Raw genomic sequence first — 18204 nt, 5'->3', positions numbered from 1 at the left:
GCGGCTACCTGCCCAGCCGTCGACACGACACCAGAAGCCGTCGATTGTCACTCAGTAGCGCCCTTTTGACACACGGCGTCATCAGAGAAACGCGATAGGTGTCGTTTGGTGACCACCGTACGTCCGTTACAGATACTATCTAGCAAACATGTTAGATTGGATGTGGCTCACATGAACCGTAATGCAGAATGTGGGCATTTATCAACGGTTATTTTTGGAGACAGGGCGGACACCTTGCAGTGTGATTCATACTACAACTTCACTAACTATGCCATGTATCTTCTTATGGGCCGCACTGACCAGCTCCAGTTCTCATGGACAGAGTTGAGCGTGGGAACTGCAGTAGTTAAGAGAGGACGTAGTGTAACACACACGCCAGACTTGAATGGCTGAAACTACTACGACCTCGGGTAGTTCCGATAACGGAGACAACAATGCCCTCCTTCTGCTCGTTTGCATGTTACGATGGTTTCACTTGCACGCACAGCACATACGCACTCGATATAAGCGGTCGCGTGCAGCCCCCCCCCCCCCCGCCCCTTCCCGATCGACTCGAGTCATTCAAAAATCGGCTGCGCTGCCGGCTGACGTCCTTCGGTGGGCGCTGGGCGGCGGTGGCGGCGTGCTGCACGCCGCGATTGCCGCGATAGGCGTATTTGGCGCGGCCGGCCGCCGTGCAGCGGCGCGCCGCACTGCTGCGACGTTCATGGCGCCGCTGCGACGCCGCGTGACGAACCTGGCGCGTGGTCGCCGCCGGCCATTCCGGGGAGCTCACCGCACCCTGACTCGAGTCAGACTCGGATCAGCGCCGAGTCGGGATTAGCCCATTCATCTGGAGTCGCTGAGTCGGAGTCAGGTAGCCGGGTTCTCGGGGTCCGTCGGCACTTATGGCGCATCGCGTCACGCCGGCAATTTTAAGGCCGCTGCGGTCAAACCTGTTTTCGCTTACATCTTGTCCCGTCTGACTGGCCACCTCATTTGAAAGGCTAATGCGAGACGTCGTTAATGCTCCGTAACTTGTAAATCACCATTGGCCGATCGTGTGACAGCGGCCTGTTGACGGCTTGGTGCAACACCGGACAGGCTGACGCCAAACGGCGTTCCTGGACTCGGCTCGGGCCGGATCGGCCCAGAGACTAGGCAGAAGACACCGTGCAGAGGAGTGACAACAAATCCGTGCTAATATACCACAGGCAGGATCCAACCGGGCCAGGTCAAGTGCAGTCTGTGTTCTAGCCTGACCTGGTATACACGAGGAAAGACCGTGAACTCAAACCTAGCTAAGACGCGGAGCAGCACGGAACCGGGCCAGATCCGGCACGGAGCAGTGACCTGGGGATCCGCACGCGGAACTCAGACACTGCCCGTTGCCCAATCGGGCTGAGGTTCACACTAAGCCGAAACTATTGTGCTTTTACCGATCACACAGAGCAAATCACGCATTACACAGAGCATCTCAGAGACCCTAAAATAGCAGCCGTTCGGGGAGAAGCAACAGGCACCAAAGCACACACGGACCAAAACTGCGATAAATGACAGCCCGACTCAGCCTATCAGTCGGTCGTGAGGAGTTTTTAAGTCTCATCTGTGATCGCTAATTTCCCATTAGGAATCATCGTGTTTTTCACCATGCATAGTCGGTGATGGGGGACGAACATGTCCGCTTAGGTGGCCACGGTAAACGTATGACTTAACAAGAATTTCCCGCTTACCGCGAACTCAGAATTTCCCCGATCTTGTGGTGACTGTGAGGACCTGAGCAGTGTGCAGGCTGCATTAAGCTACGAGCCATGTTGACCGACCTCGTGGTTTCTGACATAATCAAATCCGTCCAGTCAAAATATCTAGATGAAAAATGAAATGACGTATGAAGCAGTTGATTTACAACAGCGCTACATCAATAAATAATATGAGAAGGGGCAGAGACTGCTAACGTGACCTGCCAATATGTCCAATTCTAATTCAGTTCACAGTTGTCTCAGTGTGTACATACTTTGCAGTTGTCATTTCAGCAGTTCACAGTTTTCTCCCTTAGCAGTTGCCTGAGTCGCGAGGCAGTGTTCCCAGCTCTTGCGGTAACTCTCAGGGAGTCCGTGGCTGTCTCCCCGGCGCCCCTTCGTGCGTGGCCGGAGAGCCGTCACGCGATTTGCCGGCTTCTATTCAGAGGTTTCTAGTCACTAGCTCCATGCCTTCTCGAGGATCAGCGGGTGTTTCTCTGACCGTGCAGAGGCCGTCGCGGTGCTCCTCCACGGCCGTGTCATACGGACCCGACTGCTGCACCGCACCCGGCGCCCAGTTGACATGGCACTCAATGAGAATGCCGCCGATACAGAAATGGGCAGCTTAAACCTAAGACAATGGACTCTGGAAAAGGCGGTGAGGACATCTTTCAGCAAGCTTTCAACGTGAATGGGCACAAGCTGATGTTACATTATTGCACAAGAATAAACATTAAAATACTCTTCTTCGCCGCCAAAAATGGCACAAGACATGACTATACGACTCTGATGACTGTTGCTGCCAAATCTTACTCACTACCGAGATACAACCGATAGTGTGTCGGGTTAGTATCAATGAAATGTCAGAGTAGTTTACTGTCACACACCCAAATGGGTGTTACCTGTAATAAACTGGGCTACAAGGAAGGACCGATGTGGCAGCAGCGATCAATAGTAGCAGTGCTTTGCTTATCAACTCAAACAGCTTTACTACCGAGGGTAACAATGTACATACTCATGCTTGTACCGCCTTGAATACAGTGTCATATTATGAAGCCATGTTTTTCAAAGGAGACAAGCTCTAAATCGTAATAGAGGAGAAGGGCCTGCGCTCTTTATCAAACTTACGGAAGCTATCTAAACGCACTATTTATGCGATTATTTAGAATTGAAATAAGAATCAAGATCATAAAAAGGTAAAAAATAAAAAAGATGAAGATTAGTGACCCAACATCTGTAATCAGCTAAGTCGTCTATTGTCCCGACACTCATCCTTCCGTCCTCCCGTCCTTTCCAACTTATATGTCCACAGACGATTTGCGATGGCAAGTACTGCCAAAACGTCTCGCACTCCTAGCAACATCCCTCCCTCTCCCGTCCGCGTCACCAGCCGACCGCCCCAGAGCACTCCATCCATCCCCCCATTCAGCGCTGCTTTTCCCCATAAGTACCACATCACTCTCACGCCTAAAAAGCGTCACTCTGCATGCTCTGACCTCGCGTTACAAACTGACCGCACGCACAGGCGCGCGACTCTGCGGCGCGTCATTTTTGCGGCGGCGAAGATCGGCTCAGCGCGGCGTGGAGTGGCGCGCGCAGCTTCATTAGCGACGCACCCGCTGTGCTACCGTGCATTCGTCATCGGTAGCAGTGGCAGTGGCAGTGGCAGTGCAGTAGGCAAAAACGGGCATAGATCACAGTGGGCTAGTCGGGGCGGGTATCACTCATCGGAGCTCTTAGACTTTAGAGAGAAGTTGCCTCGAGGTGGGGTGGGTGGAGTTGATCGGTGGACCGTGCTCCCGGCTCCGGGTGAGAGAACCTGTATAATAGCTGTCTGTAAATGGCCTAATGCTAAGCACGGAGCAGGCTAGTAGGTTGTTTTGTTTCAAAACGGGATGCTATGCATCGTACACTCAATCATACCCGTCCCATAACCAACGCCCTCCTTGCCACCGCGCCGCCACCTCTTTTAGACGGTGTTGTAGATGCCACCATCGCCACTCCCCACGAGTCACCACTGTGTCGGCTATCAACTGCCCAACTTGTCCCCCATGTACCGCGTCCGGCCGCGACGTTCAGTCGCACGTATGTACTCGTTGTAGATGGCCGACAGATAGACCATTCATAACCCGTCCGTCGCCGCCGTCCGATGCGCCGACAGCGCTGGCTGATGGCTGCATGGCGACGAGGTGACCTCAGCGCTCGCCGACCAGCCTCTGAGCAACCTGTCACAGACCTGATCATACGTCTGTCTAGCAGTGGCGGCACGAGGACCGCCGGACTCGACGGCCGACCGCCCCGCACGTGCCGCTCCGACCGCCCCGACCGGCCGGCCCGCCGACCGGCCCGCCGACCGGCCAACTCTCCAGGATGTAACTGCGAACCGCAGCATTTCCCAGCGTCCACACCGAACCTACATGACATTTTTAGCATAATGTCCGAATGGATGCTTTCCGAGGGGTGCATACCAATAGACCGTGGCGCCGGGGACTGCCAGCGGAGGCTCTCAGTGGTGCACGCTCCCCCGTGGAGTGCCGGTCGGTACACCACAGAGAGCCCGGCTCGTCATGGATTGAGTGAGTCCTTGAGCTGGAATGAGCTGGGATGGCCATCCAAGAGCGTACAACTTCCGTGTATGTTTTCATGCGTTCGACTTACGATTCACCGCTGAGTATTGCAGCGAATATATTTCGAATAATGCCGCGGCGAGGTCGAAATACTGCAGCATGCAATTTCTCTTCAGAAAAGCATCGGCATCATCAACGACCAGCTACATCCGAGTCACGTCAGGTCAAAGGTCAGCCACAGTGGTGCAGGTCGAGAGGACTGGTGTGCGAAAAGGGGCTGAATGGAGGTCGAAGGGACGGGTACGCGGACCGGTGCCCGCAGCGCCGGCTCGCAGCCATGACTCCGTCACGAATTTGTATCGGCCCCATAGCCGCCGGTAAAGTTTTACGACGCTCAGCATATTTCGCAAATCGATGTTACCGTTTCTTTTTCGATAACATGCACAAAGAGCATGCACTGTGGCGTGTGAGAGGATATTTTTGCTATTTTTGCCTGCGGTTTTCGTGTGGGACACGAAACTAGAAGATGCCCTCAATGGGTATAGGTGTTTCTGTTAAAAATATGCTCATAGTTTCCATGTAACAGACTAACAAGATGATGTAATTTTGTTCATTAATAACTATAATTTTTCGTACTTACCTACCTGACATCGTGGTGCTTACAGCTACGCCCATCATTAATCTTCGGGGTGCTATATCAACCCGTTATGTGTAAAAGACCACTTATCTTTTGTTTTGGTTGCATGGTCTTGTGTAAAACGGGGTTCGCAGAACACGCCTTCTATATTCATTGTTTACTCACCTCGGGCTGAATTTTGAGCGCTGTTCAGGTGGCACCTACACTTGCCCCAGCCACTGGTGCAGCCACTGGGCACTTCCACTGTAACTCGGCGCCAGAATCACTGTCGCATTTAGCTAATTGCTGCTTGCAGAGTGACAAGTCTAATCTGCCGCACTCGTGCTGTGCCCGGTCGTCTTTACATAGTACAATGGACTATCTGCAGCACAGCTCCGCCTCAAACCAGTTGTTCGATTTACGGGGAGCATTGTTGCGAGTGCAGGGCGGTGTGCACCACGTCTTCAGCTGTGTCTAAGTTCTGTGTTTTTGCCGCATAGTTTTAAAAGTTATTATCTAAAATGACAGCGAAACTGGTTTTTAGTTGCTCTTGTTTTACGAGCACTTAACGCGTTTCAGCAATCAAAAAGACTATCTTTTGATAGCGTAACGTTGCAGTTTTGAAGGAAGCACAGTGAATCATATTGACGCTAAGAATAAATTCGTGCATTGTATCATTTGTTCTCAGCCCCGTCTCAACCCCCGAGCACTCTTCTGTGCGTCACGCTCACGCCCCATCTCATCAAAACACCTCTGCTCAGAAACACACTTGATATTGAGGTAAAAACACCTGAACAGTGTTCAGAAACACATCAAATAGACACTTTCAACACCCACCGCACAGGCATTACAACCATTTTTACACATTTGGCGCGTGCGTTACGCCGCGCACGCCCACGGACGCTGTTGAACACTGCAGCGGGCCGGCTGCGCACGCACACTGCAATTACGGAGCGCGTGCTCCTCATGCCGGATCAGCGCTCTCCGCCGCGCCGACCGACCGGAACCAGGCTCGGTCGGCCGGCCGGCGCGGCGGGCCTTAAAGTTACCGACTAGATTGGCGTGATATGCTAGGCTATCGTTACACTACGAGCGGCGGGTGAAGATATGCAGAGTGCGCCCTCGCTGGACGGCGGGTGGGGGCAGTGGCGGCGGCGGCTGGCGGTGGCCTGCGGCAGAGTGCTGCGGCGGCGCCGCTCGACACTGGTTTACAGGGCCATGAAACTTACCTTCATTGCCCGTGAGGTGATACCTCTCACCTACTGCTACCATCAACTCGCGCGAGATAACGTCTGAGATAAAAAGGAAATTGCTTTTCGCAGCTCGTTTCTACGAGTGCCAATTATGTCACAAATTATGCACATGAGTGTACGCGTCAGTCAGCGGATTAAAAATCCTTTACAGACAATGCAATACCGTCACAACTCGCAAATAGAATAGACCCTCATCGCAGCCCCAAACAGGTCACACGACACAAAAACTGTCATAAAAATACGCGTCACAAAATGTCACAACGCCGACTGATCACAAGTTCCCCGTCAACGACCGAGCGCCGCTCAGGGGCTGGGGAGGTCGCTGAAGTCGGAACAGCTGAAGTCGATGCCGTCGCTGTCGTTCTTCAGGTCCAGCATGTCGCTGAGCATGTCGATGCCGCCCGGCAGCTGGAAGTCGGTGAGACCCTCGATGTTGTCCAGTGGGTCGGGGAGGTCGCTGCCGCTGCTCCACTCGGAGGAACCGGAAGAGGGAGAAGAGCCGACACTGGACGGGCCGCAGGGACTGTCACATGCCGCACTCTCGGCGTCCGAGTCCAGCATCGCCGTCATCGCCTTGATGTAGTTGATGGCCAGCCGTAGCACCGTGATCTTGGTCACCTTCTCGGCGTGCGTGCGTAGAGATAGATCCGGAATGGAGCGCTCCAGCAGCTCGAACGCCGAGTTGATGTCCTTCATGCGGTCGCGCTCACGGGCGTTGGCCGTCTTCCTGCGGTACTTGCTGAGCGGGGGCGGCCTTGCCTTTGGCCGCGGCTGGCGCACCTTCGGCTCCACCTGACGGTGCTCCGTTTCGATCCTCTTCTTGATGCTGCGCGCGCGCAGGCTGTATTTCAGCGCGCCGGCACTGACGGCCGAGTCCGACTGCTCGTCCGTCTTCAGCGCCGTGTTGTTGTTGACCTCGTGGCTGACATCAGCCAGCCGAGCCACAGAGTCCGCGGCGGCGTCACCGGCCGTCATCGTCTCGGTTCGTCTCTCCTCGCTAGCGGAGCTGCTCGTCTCCTACCTCCAGATGGCTCACCACCGACAAGACACCGCCTCACCAGCCCGCGGGTCCACAGGCGGCTCGCGACTGACTCAACCTCTACACACCTCAGCGCTCACACCTCTCCGGCGCCGGTGATGGTCCGGGGGAGCTACGCAGCGGCACCCACCGGTCACACGCGCCGCGGTCGACTGAGCGCGCCCAACCCGCCGCCCAGCTTAAGACCTGTCCGCAGGCACGAGCCACCAGTCTGGACGCTCGCCACACGACCGGCGCGGCGGCTCGTCAGTCGGCCTGGACGGCGCGGCGGCGGAGGGCGCGGCGGCGGAGGGCGCTCCGTCGGCGCCGCGGCCGACCTGTCCGGTCGGCTGGGAAAGCTTCTTGGGCTCAAATGCCTCCCTCCTGATGGCTATCTTTCTCTCGAAAGTCTCGAAAGTCGTTTTTATTTTACAAATAGTCCCATTTTTTTAAACGACCCAGATCTTGTCTGCTCTTCGTAGGTTAATTACTTTCTGAGCTGCATGTATTGACAAAGGAAATGTTGAACCTCTTGACAGTCGAGACCAGCAACGTTTTCAAAATGGGATATTTAAAAATGTAGCTGCTTTCATTAGACATTCGGGCAGTTTATCTGTGTTACTTCAGCATTGTAGTGTAAGCTTATTTATTTGAATGCGAAATAGGTTTAGTAAAGTGGTTCTTTGAGCATTTAATGCATAAGAATGCGGGATTCCATGGACAATTGCGTCAGACTTTGCTTTGAAGTGCAAAGCTATTTCAAGGAGAAGGCCCTGTCAATAACTTTGTGATGTTTTCCAAGCATCGGCATGTTTGTTTTACATTCATGCTGTTTACTCCTTGTTTGTTTCTGGTCATTACAAACCCCGCTGCTCCATCTATTTTTGTGGATGGAAAATCAGATCATGTTTCATTGGTACCATTGGGTACGTTTTCGTTGCTTCAAGGTCATGTTGAACACAATGAAGACAGCACAGCCGTCCCGGAAACCAACCAGGCGTCCTTTGATGCCGCTGATATTGGATACAGCACGGTAGGCCAATGTACACGCCTCGAATACCCCTCGATTTTTATCGCTGCCTTGAAACGTTTGATAACGCTGAAAAAAAACTGTCAATGAGTGCATCAGTGAAATCCATAGATCACTGTCGAAAACACATGCCAAATGTCGACTGAAATCGATCGGCTATGGAATGAAATGCTAAGCACATCAGACCGAAGCAATTGAAACAGTCCTCTTTTTTGTTTCTTGTTTATGCAGCTTTCAAAAGTGGAATCCCGCTGTTTTTACTGCCGCCGGTATGGCCGTTCAGTTCCTTTGGTATGGCTGTTATTTTGCTAAAATGTCTGTTTTTGTGCATGTTAGCACTACTGCAGTGTGCGGTAGCTAATTCCAGCTTAGCTGGATTAATTCGTCTCTTTTCATTAGCTCTATTCCCTTATACGCCTTGCACTTATCCCTAAATTCGTCATGGATGCAGTCATAGTGTCCTGCTCTCTGTGTTATCCAAACATCATTTGATGCTAGAAATTGAATGATCTTGCTCTTCAACGAAAATAATCCACATACGTTTTGAGTGATATCAGACCGATTATAGAATCTGATTGTTATATAACTATCATGGGTGGAGAACCTGCCCCGGCCACCCCGGCCGTGGCCGGGGTAACTTTCAGCCGACCCCGGCGCGGCCGGGGTAACTTTTTCCAATTTTGTAAATCCTAAAAGCTTTCTCTATACGAAAAACTGCCATCTATAAAAGCGTCTCTCATTATTCTTAGCTACCTTGAAAAGTTCTTGAAAATTTACTTTATTTTCATTTTGGAGCTTCTATGTTATTATCGTTTTAGTCTTTTCATCGCGGAGCCCGACATGTTTCATCAAACAGAAGTAAATCATATTTAAGGGCCGTTATCGTAAGATGGCACTGTAATAACATCACAAGACAGGACGAGGGTAATATCAGTGAGATAGAAGGACGAGCTGCTGGGGCTCAAGGCTCCCCCAACTTAACCCGCGAGTTGCTGGGGGGGGGGCGTTAAACGCCCCCACTTTTTTCGCCGGGCCATAGCATAAAAACGGCGCGCCGCAGGCGCGCCAAATTTTGGGTACCTGTAGGGAATTGATTGAAGCCTATTGTGACAAAATTTCAAAAAAATCGGTTGGAAAAATTTTGAGATATCGAGGTTTTAGTGACGTCATGATTTCTGAGTTTTCGACCAAAAACGGCATATGTTCAAAAAATCATATAAAATCACAGAATAGACATACAGACATGCCGTAAACGGCATTAGACTGCCAATACCATGAACAATCAAATGGCTATCTTCGATTATTGATTATCGTTTCTCATTTGCCAAAATCTTGATCTGAATCTTGGCAATTTCTCATGACTACTTCACGACCATGATACGTACATTTCTTAAATTGAACTTTTTGAGCCAAACACGTACACATATGATAAAATGAATGTCACCATCGTGTTCTACGCCCCAAATTACCCATAAAACATGTGTCACAGGCTGCGAATATCAGTTTTGATTTTCGGGGATATGTGCCTACCCGGTTGACCTGACCTTGACCCTGACCTATGCTTGACTGACCCCTACATGGGGCTGACACTCTTGTAGGCCTTATATGATGGATTGTGCACCGTTTGGACAGAGTTTATGACGAGAGGCGCTCATTGCGAAGTCCTGAAGTCCATGCTACTGAAAGCCCGATTTCAGGTGTTTGACCTGACCTTGACCCGACCTGTGACCTCAAAATTCAACTTTAAAGTACTCATCTGAAGCGTCTCGTCGCGTTCTTTCGTTTGCCGCCTCGTGCGTTTCGCTGCGCCTATTGGTTCTCGAGTTATCGGCTGGGGGCGTTTAACGCCCCCCCCCCCCCCCAGCAAACGGTGGGTGGCGAAATACCCCAGCAACTGCCGGGTTAACCCGCGCCAGGGTGGTGGCCCTATCGTAACACGTTGAGTCGAGAGGTGGGCTTCTCACGCTCCTTCTAACTCGGCTACTGGGCTACGAGGCGAGAAGCGGAACGACGTTTGAAAGAGCGACGAACCTGATCAGAGAAATCTGGTCATGTTTTAGGCTAGCTCAATAATAAAATCACCATAGATCATCAAAAGCCAAATTTCTCTTATTTTAGCGTTCTCCGACAATTTTTCTCACAGTTCATGAACATAACGGAGCTTAAACACTACAAACAAAACATTCGATTACTCGTTTAAGGCTCGGTTGCGAATAGTATTTCAGGTGCAAGCTCAAATCAATAAGAGGGTCAAAACGGTCAAATTTGACATTTTGTTTTGTGTGGGAAGGTTGCAACTTCCACGGAATAAGCTTTGCAAAGGGCATGATGGCATTTTTAGCACGATCATCCAGCAAATTTGACCTGATGACCTGACCTAACACTAGGTGTCATGCGTCCGAAATTTTAAGGCGTGTTGCAAAATTGTTGTTACAATTACGAAATCTTCCGATACCTGCGTGCAGCAGTTTTCCCTAAAAACGTACAAACGGCAGACATCCATTAGGTATTCTATGCCACAGAATAGGGGTTTGTTGATAACCGTTGACAAATATTTGAGCATCATCGTCTTTCTGACTTTCGGTCGCCGGCCGGGGTAACTTTTTCAAACATTCTCCACCCGTGATAACTATCCCCCAGGTACCCAAAAAGCATGACAAATGCTTGGGACCACACCACTGCACATGACTAGATGATCAAGGGACTATCCCATGCTGCGCACGTGGTGTTCCGAGTCTTCACAGCAAATTTGTCTAGCTGTGGTCTGTGCCAACATTGCACTGGTCCAACACATTATGGGACGAGCAGCACAAACAGCTGATCACCAGACCGTATCTTCCGTATTGTCTTCGGCGGTCGTAAAGGATCAACTGCCTGAGCAAACGGTTAAACCAATTACAGCTGGCTTTTCAACCGTGTGACGCAAAACACACACGACACGACCCCGCCTCTCTCTCTCTCTCTCTCTCTCTCTCTCTCTCTCTCTCTCTCTCTCTCTCTCTCTCTCTCTCTCTCTCTCTCTCTCTCTCTCTCTCTCTCTCTCTCTCTCTCTCTCTCTCTCTCTCCTCCACTCGTTCCCCTGCCACAGGACGCTATGGACTTGAGGCCCCCTCCCTGTCACACCACAGCCAGCGCAGCCGCGGCATAGCGTCCGGCGGAGACTGCAATGCGGACGCTGAGCCGGGCAGATAACACCAGGGCTCGTGTGCCGACCAAACATCGGTTCCCGCCGGCCGGTAACCTTCCGTCAGCGGACGTCAGACTCGGCAGGACGACAAATAATACTGTTTGAGCGGCTCACACCACCGGCGTGGTGCCACCGGTCAGACGGCGAGAATGCAGGAAAGGGGAAGGAGGGGAGAGACTGAGGGCAATGGGTACGTCGGGTAATCACTATTCCCTTATTGGATTAGGATAAGACAATTGAACCAGAAGTTGTAAAATTAGATTGGAAAGATTACCTGTGATCTAGTCAGGCTACGAGAAGACGTGTGCGAATGTAAATATCTTCTCATGTCTCTAAGCACAGGAATTCCAAGCGGTGTTTCAGGACCGAGAGACTGTCATCTTCTGGGGCTCTACTGGTGTCAGACAAAAAGACCGCTGTTCCTCTCTACGTGATGATCTTATCGAGGCACTACTATCCTTCTGGTGATGTCGGAAAGACGAATCCCCATGTCTCTCCATGTCTGAGCAAGATTCCGCCACCTCCCTACCCTTTTTCTCTGTTTTCTTTTTCTTTTTCGAGCCGTGAGATAAACTTTCTGTCAATGTCCTACTGAGAAGCCGCCATCCCTGACCGTCCATCTAGCAATAGAAGCGGCCGCCGTCCTCTCTGTCGTCGATTCCGGAGGGCGTCGGCGCCCAGAGAGACCCGATAACCATCCAGTGCTATATAATACTGAACGAGGCCGGTGTAAATAAATTTTCAAGACCGAGGTCCTTACTGGATTTTTGAACGAGGCCGAAGGCCGAGTTCAAAAATCAGTAAGGACTGAGGTCTTGAAAATTTATCACCGGCCGAGTTTGGTATGTATTTTACTGTATGCCAACGATAAATTTATTTTCTGGACTGAAGCTCTTAGCCGACTAAAGGAACGAGACCATCCCAAAATGTTGGCTTTAGTGCATTCTGGTAATGCATTTTTGACCGTGGTCAATTTGCTTACACCAGTCATTACCACACCCCTCTGGCTAATGTATTTGAATAGGCCAGGCATACAGTAACGACAATTAGCGCCCGCCGCTCCGCCGCCCGCTCCGCTGGCGGTCCGATGGGGGACCGCTGACGGCCGATGGCTGCCGATGGCGGTCCGATGGCGGTCGATGGCGGTCGTATCTCGACGATACTGGTCGGCGCGTCGGTTCAAGGTGCCGCCCGGGGAACGACGGTGGCCGCCGGCGAAGAACCGACTAGGAGAATTTCGGGACTGCAGGCAATGAGCGGAACAAGTGAGAAATATCGGCGAATGTGTAGCGCGATGAAAACTGACGCCGGACCATGGGGTTTTGGGATATAGAAAGGTGCTAAGGTAGGACGGTAAGAGGAAGAAAGAGCATCCCGGAAAATGGTGAGCAATGACAGAAGAGTGGAAAGAAAAGACAGACGGTGTGATTAACTGGTATAGTTTGCCAGATGAAGAGAGGATAGAAAAGAAAATGATGTAAAAGAAAAATAGAGAGGGATGCTCAAATAAGTGAGGTGAGAGAGGAGGCGGGAGATTTAGAGATGCCGAGAGAAGAGTGGGAGAGGAATGCCGAGATCAGGCGCTCTGTGCAGCGGCCGCCTTGCTGCCGTGTTGTGTGTGATGCGATCACTTGGCGTGCTGACGTAAGACTCCAGGGAGGAGGCGACCGACAGGCGCCCAGGGAGACAGGGCCTACGTAATTCGGCGTCGTGGCGTCGCCTCCTCCGCGGGCGTCACCCGGCTGCCGTATTTGGTCACGTGATCCGATAGTGGTGTCACGTGACCGGCAGTAATCTGACGGAGATCGGGGCGGATCGGTGTGGCCGCCCGTGCCGGCGGCGAGCTGACATCAGCACCGACGGAGGCCGCCGAACGGCGCCCCGACAGCGACACGGAATGGTATTGAACAACGCCGAACGGCACTGAACAGCGCTGAATGGCGCAGCCAACGAATGACACAGAACGGCGCCCAACGAACGACACAGAACGGAACAGTGTGGCATTGAATGGTGCAAAATGACCGGAACGGCACCGAATATTTTGGTGGACAATGAATGAATGAATGAATGATAAAGAACACCTTGAAATGACTCGGAAATACTCAAATTACCACTTGGAATAGCGCAGCGCTGTAAGAGGCGCAAAATAGCCACCGTATACAGCGGATGTGTCTCCCAATGTCAAATAAATAAATATGATAAGGCATTGGAAGTCGCAGGTACCTTGAAATGGACAGCACAGCCCTGTCGTTTGCGATGACAAAAACTGCGCGGCGCGCGCATCGACGAGGCGGAACTGGGCAGGGACTGGTCACTCGTGGTGTTGTGCACCGCGGAACAAGATGGCATGACTCGGCCCGGTGTCGTACATGTTTGCATTATCACGGCGCTAGCACGGAGCGGTGTTTGCCCGGGCGCCGCGCCGGCCCGTCCCAGACATGACAGAACACGGGAAAGGAAGGAACACCCGCCGGCGTGCCACGGAATCGGCCGCCACCGCCGTGTCCAACAAGCTACCCGACATGGAGATTGCCGCCGCGTCAGCCGCCTGCCACCCCTCCATCGGATAGCGCCGACGACCTCAGACAGGTGAATCAAACGCACTTCGTAATAATGCCTTAATGTGGCCTTGTGAAATTATACCTATCACTTAATCTGTTCAGAGGCGCTTAGACGTTTGAATACCTGAATGAAATTTAAGTCGTGGTCAGCGGGCCACTCCAATTGCGCAAGATGTCATTACATTTGAGGCGGCGGTGTCACTCTGTTCAGCCTATCGCTGAGTGGCTATGTAATTTCCCGCGGCGGGCGTCTCTCGACGGGCGTTTCTCGGCGGGCGCGGCGCATTTCTGGGATACCGGCGCGGCGCCGCACTAATTCCTGTGTACATTTGGGCGGACGGCGGGCGGCGGCCGGCGACGCTGATTGATTCACTGATGGATGGCCGGGCGGACGTCGGCAGCGCCAGGGGTGCCGTTCATGACACGCGGCGTCCCGCAGCCACCGCCAATCACCCGACCTGAATTGTTCGGATCGAATGAGCTGGAGTCGATTCAACTCGACTCGTCCCTGCTCGGATCTGCTCTGTACTTAGTTCTAGACTCAAGTAGTTAGGTTCCACAAAGGCTGGCTCGGCCTGGCTTAGCTGGATTTGGCTGAGCTCCTCTTAGCCTCACTCAGTCCGCCTTGACTTGATTTAGCTAAGCTCCCTTCCGCTCGATTTGGTATGACTCGTGCGAGAGTGAACAGAACGCAGTCGGAATTCTGAGCAGTCCAAGCACTCTCACTGCCGGTCAAATTCACAGCGACGCATCCTCGGCATCCGTTTCAGTATTTGGTGATAAGTGATGCGGCGTCAAAGCCGCGCTCTTCCTTGACAAACGTCAGCAAAAGAATGACCAGCATGCGCGACAAGGAAACATGAGCCGCGACAAGTCTGACTAAATTGCAGCGGTCTGCACGTGCTCCTCGAGTTCGATGTTCATCAAAATACAGCTACACCGCTCCAACATCCTTCACTCGGGACGGAAACGTGGCCGAGGTTGTAGCTACACGGCTCTGGCACCGCGGCACCGAAGGTTATCGCTAGAGTCGACCGGCCGGCGCGCATGGTTTCTTAACACACATAGCTGCATGAATTACGGTCGGCGCGGTGGCCGCCGGCGCCGCGGCGCTGTTTATATGGTACGTGCCTGTCCTGCGAACTCGCAGTGGTCCCCTCCGTGTTACAAAACGCTCCTCAGCCAGTGAGCCGGCCTTGATGAGCCCGATGAGTCGGCCTGGGCTACGGAACCATGGCGCAGGATTTATAGTTTCGTTGATGGTTTTGTGTCTTGCATCATGACAGGGAACAGACGGCAACGAAAATTATCAACCGAGGGGCATGGAATGGTGCGCCACTCATTGCCGCCGAGACTTACAGTCGCCACAGTCTATACATAGACTTGCACAGTGAGAAATATCCCTGGCTAGCCTTTCGGTCAAAGCCAGGAACTCCTGGGTAGTCGGAATTCTGAGCTATAGAGAGCTGTGTGTCACCGCAAAGAATGTGCATCAGAGTTGCTAAGTAGTCATACTATTGCCGGGAAGTCCCTTGCTGTGGCCTTTCTCGTAATACAACACAAATAAAGGCACGGAATGTGAATGAATAACATTGGAAATATGTGCCTATGGCTGCAATTCAAATTCATGGAACTAATATCTACTATTCTATTTGTAGGAAACCTATTTGCATCTAACAAATGTACAGAGTATGTAGATAGCAGAAACAGTGTTCTCTCTCTCTCTCCCTCTCCCTCTCTCTCTCTCTCTCTCTCTCTCTCTCTCTCTCTCTCTCTCTCTTCTCTGTCTCTCTCTCTCTCTCTCACTCCCCCCTCTCTCTCTCTCTCTTCCTCTCTCTCTTCCCCTCTCGATCTTTCCATCTCAGCAGAAAGCCCCAATCCTTTGCAGTGAGACTGAACACCGACCCTCCCTCGGTAACTCTCCCAGTACCACGTGCGGTGCCGACATGGACAGATTTGTCGTCACCAAGCGCCCGCTGCCGGCTGTCTCCTTATACCAGCGGTGGCCGGTTTTGATTGCCCTGACAGGGGGCATCTGTCGCCAGCTTGCGGCCGCCGACGCCGGCGACGGAGAGCGTTAATCTGGGATCGATGACGACGCCATTGCCATCGCATTCTGCTCGTGTAGGAGCCACCGTGCATGATGCAACAAGAGTGTCGAGCTCGGGAGGGGTCAGAGGGGACCCGGCGACCGGCTGGACTGGGCTCGTCAGCAGAGGTGATCACTGCTGACCAATGGTAGCTCATTTTGGGCACTTGTGCGTCATCGGCTTCGGCCGGTGATGGGCTGAACTGCATTGGTATGCCGGTATTTCGATACATCGTGTCGGTCCTGTTGTGTTTGCATTTAGACGTGTTGCAATGTCTCAAGGAGGGAAATGTTTCGGAAATGAGGTGACCAAGACCAACTGAGCTATCAATGGGTTTATTCAAATTATTGCTGAGGCTACCGTTGTGTCACGCGTTGTTACTAAATGAGAAACTGGTTGGAGTGCGATTGAAATTCACCGATGCGTATGACTTTATCACTTGTTTAAACTGGATGTGTTTTTATGCATTTTGCTTCTTTTTTTATGCATAAACTGACTGCAAATTAGATACACTGGCATGCCTACACTTTGCTATGTAAGTGCAAGTAGCTTTTCTCACGGTGAAACTGTTCCTCTGTCATGTTTGTATACATCTTCTACTGGTTCCGTACATCAACACTTATGCATGTAACATACGTACGATCTGTGTGACATTAAATACTTATAGTTCTTTTTGTGCTACAATCCCGTCGCAAAAAGACCCATTTTCAGCAACTACTATCGCCACCAATGCCGCAGTACCTCGCCGTTCACGATGCTTCTGTGTACCGGCAAAAAGTAAATCCACACCACATTGAACGCCCGGCCATGTCCGCAAATGGTCCGAGCTCGCCGGTTGCGGCATCCGACAAGCAGCGCAGTAATTTGAGCGCCCAAACGCTGCACGCTGCGGCTTGTGGCACGGACTCGTCGATCACATGTGTAGCTTTAAAAGGAACGCGTCCGGCTGATCGGTTCCTAGAATGAACAGAGCCGATTCGGCGCCACACTTCCTGCATAATTACATGACAGGGCCGATAGGCGCTGCATAAGTCTGGGTTATGTTTTACCCAGAAAAATGATTGATCACAAACTGAACCCGTTGGCATGCGTCAGAAACTAAATTCGGTGGATTTTCGGAGAAACTTACCACGCTCGTGTCTGCTGTCTATGCATCTGTATTGCAACGAGCCCTTTATATTCGCAGCATCTTGCTGCTTGCGCTGTCTGACGTATGTACGATTTGGATATTAATCCTGCTTCTCATAAGGATGATTTTAAAATATGAGTTGATTAGCATACAGTGCAGCCGTGCGGACGTTAAGTGTTTTGTAGTATGCTTGTCAGGTTAGCGCGCGGCCGGCCCTGGATAGGCGGTTGGTAAGAGGTGGTCGTATCGCCACCGACATCTGCAATGCAATAACATCATATACCTCCAGCCAAACATTATTGTGGCCCGGGTTACGTGTGTTAGGATACTGGAATGAATTATACCGTGAGCAGGACATGGTGAGCCGGGATATTGAAAGTAAGGCTACCGTTATCGTCATCAAGGCTACAGATCTTTTTACGCGGATTTGGTTGCTGTGATCTCAGATATTGATATCCAGCAACTTGCGATGCAAGATTCTGGGCCTGGATAAGTAAATATGAGAGAGAGAGAGAGAGAGAAGAGAAGGGAGAGAGAGAGAGAGAGAGAGAGAGAGAGAGAGAGAGAAGAAGAGATTGTGATGATGTTTTAAGCACCCCAAACTATAAACTCGGCGCTGATCCAGGTCCTGATGACACCATCACCACCGCTGATGACCCCCGGTCGCTGATGACTCCTCCAAGGTCAGCCTGGTGATCCTATTCCTCTCTCTCTCTCTCTCTCTCTCTCCTCTCTCTCTCTCTCTCTCTCTCTCTCTCTCTCTCTCTCTCTCTCCTCTCTCTCTCTCTCCTCTCCTCTCTCTCTCTCTCTCTCTCTCTCCTCTCTCTCTCTCTCTCTCTCTCTCTCTCTCTCTCTCTCTCTCTCTCTCCTCTCTCTCTCTCCTCTCTATCCTCCTCTCCTCTCTCTCTCCCTCCTCTCCTCTCTCCTCTCCCCTCACCTCTCTCTCTCTCTCGTCTCTCTCCTCTCATCTCTCTCTCTCCCTCTCCCTCCTCTCTCCCCCTCTCTCGCTCTCTCTCTCTCCTCTCCTCTCTCACT

General features: G+C 51.9%; 1 protein-coding gene and 1 long non-coding RNA gene across 2 annotated transcripts; one reads left to right on the top strand and one right to left on the bottom strand.

Moving 5' to 3' along the window:
* Positions 1 to 5658: 5658 nt before the first annotated feature.
* On the bottom strand, positions 5659 to 7424 carry LOC122371483 (heart- and neural crest derivatives-expressed protein 2-like). Its single transcript, XM_043347835.1, has one exon. The coding sequence runs from the start codon at positions 7127 to 7129 to the stop codon at positions 6458 to 6460; it is 672 nt and encodes a 223-aa protein (XP_043203770.1). The 5' UTR covers positions 7130 to 7424; the 3' UTR covers positions 5659 to 6457.
* A 4959-nt stretch (positions 7425 to 12383) lies between these two features.
* Positions 12384 to 16712, top strand: LOC122371477. Its single transcript, XR_006254743.1, has 2 exons — positions 12384 to 13978; positions 15839 to 16712. It is a non-coding gene; the product is annotated as an uncharacterized LOC122371477 (long non-coding RNA).
* Positions 16713 to 18204: the final 1492 nt, after the last annotated feature.

Source organism: Amphibalanus amphitrite, unplaced genomic scaffold, assembly GCF_019059575.1.
Source record: "Amphibalanus amphitrite isolate SeventyFive unplaced genomic scaffold, NRLGWU_Aamphi_draft 001248F_arrow, whole genome shotgun sequence".
Classification (NCBI taxonomy): Eukaryota; Metazoa; Arthropoda; class Thecostraca; order Balanomorpha; family Balanidae; genus Amphibalanus; species Amphibalanus amphitrite.
Note: the sequence above shows the minus strand (reverse complement) of the source record. Positions and strands in the feature narration are given on the sequence as shown.

Coding starts and splice junctions, on each gene's coding strand:
- LOC122371483 (XM_043347835.1), bottom strand. CDS start 7,129: ATGACGGCCGGTGACGCCGCCGCGGACTCTGTGGCTCGGCTGGCTGAT.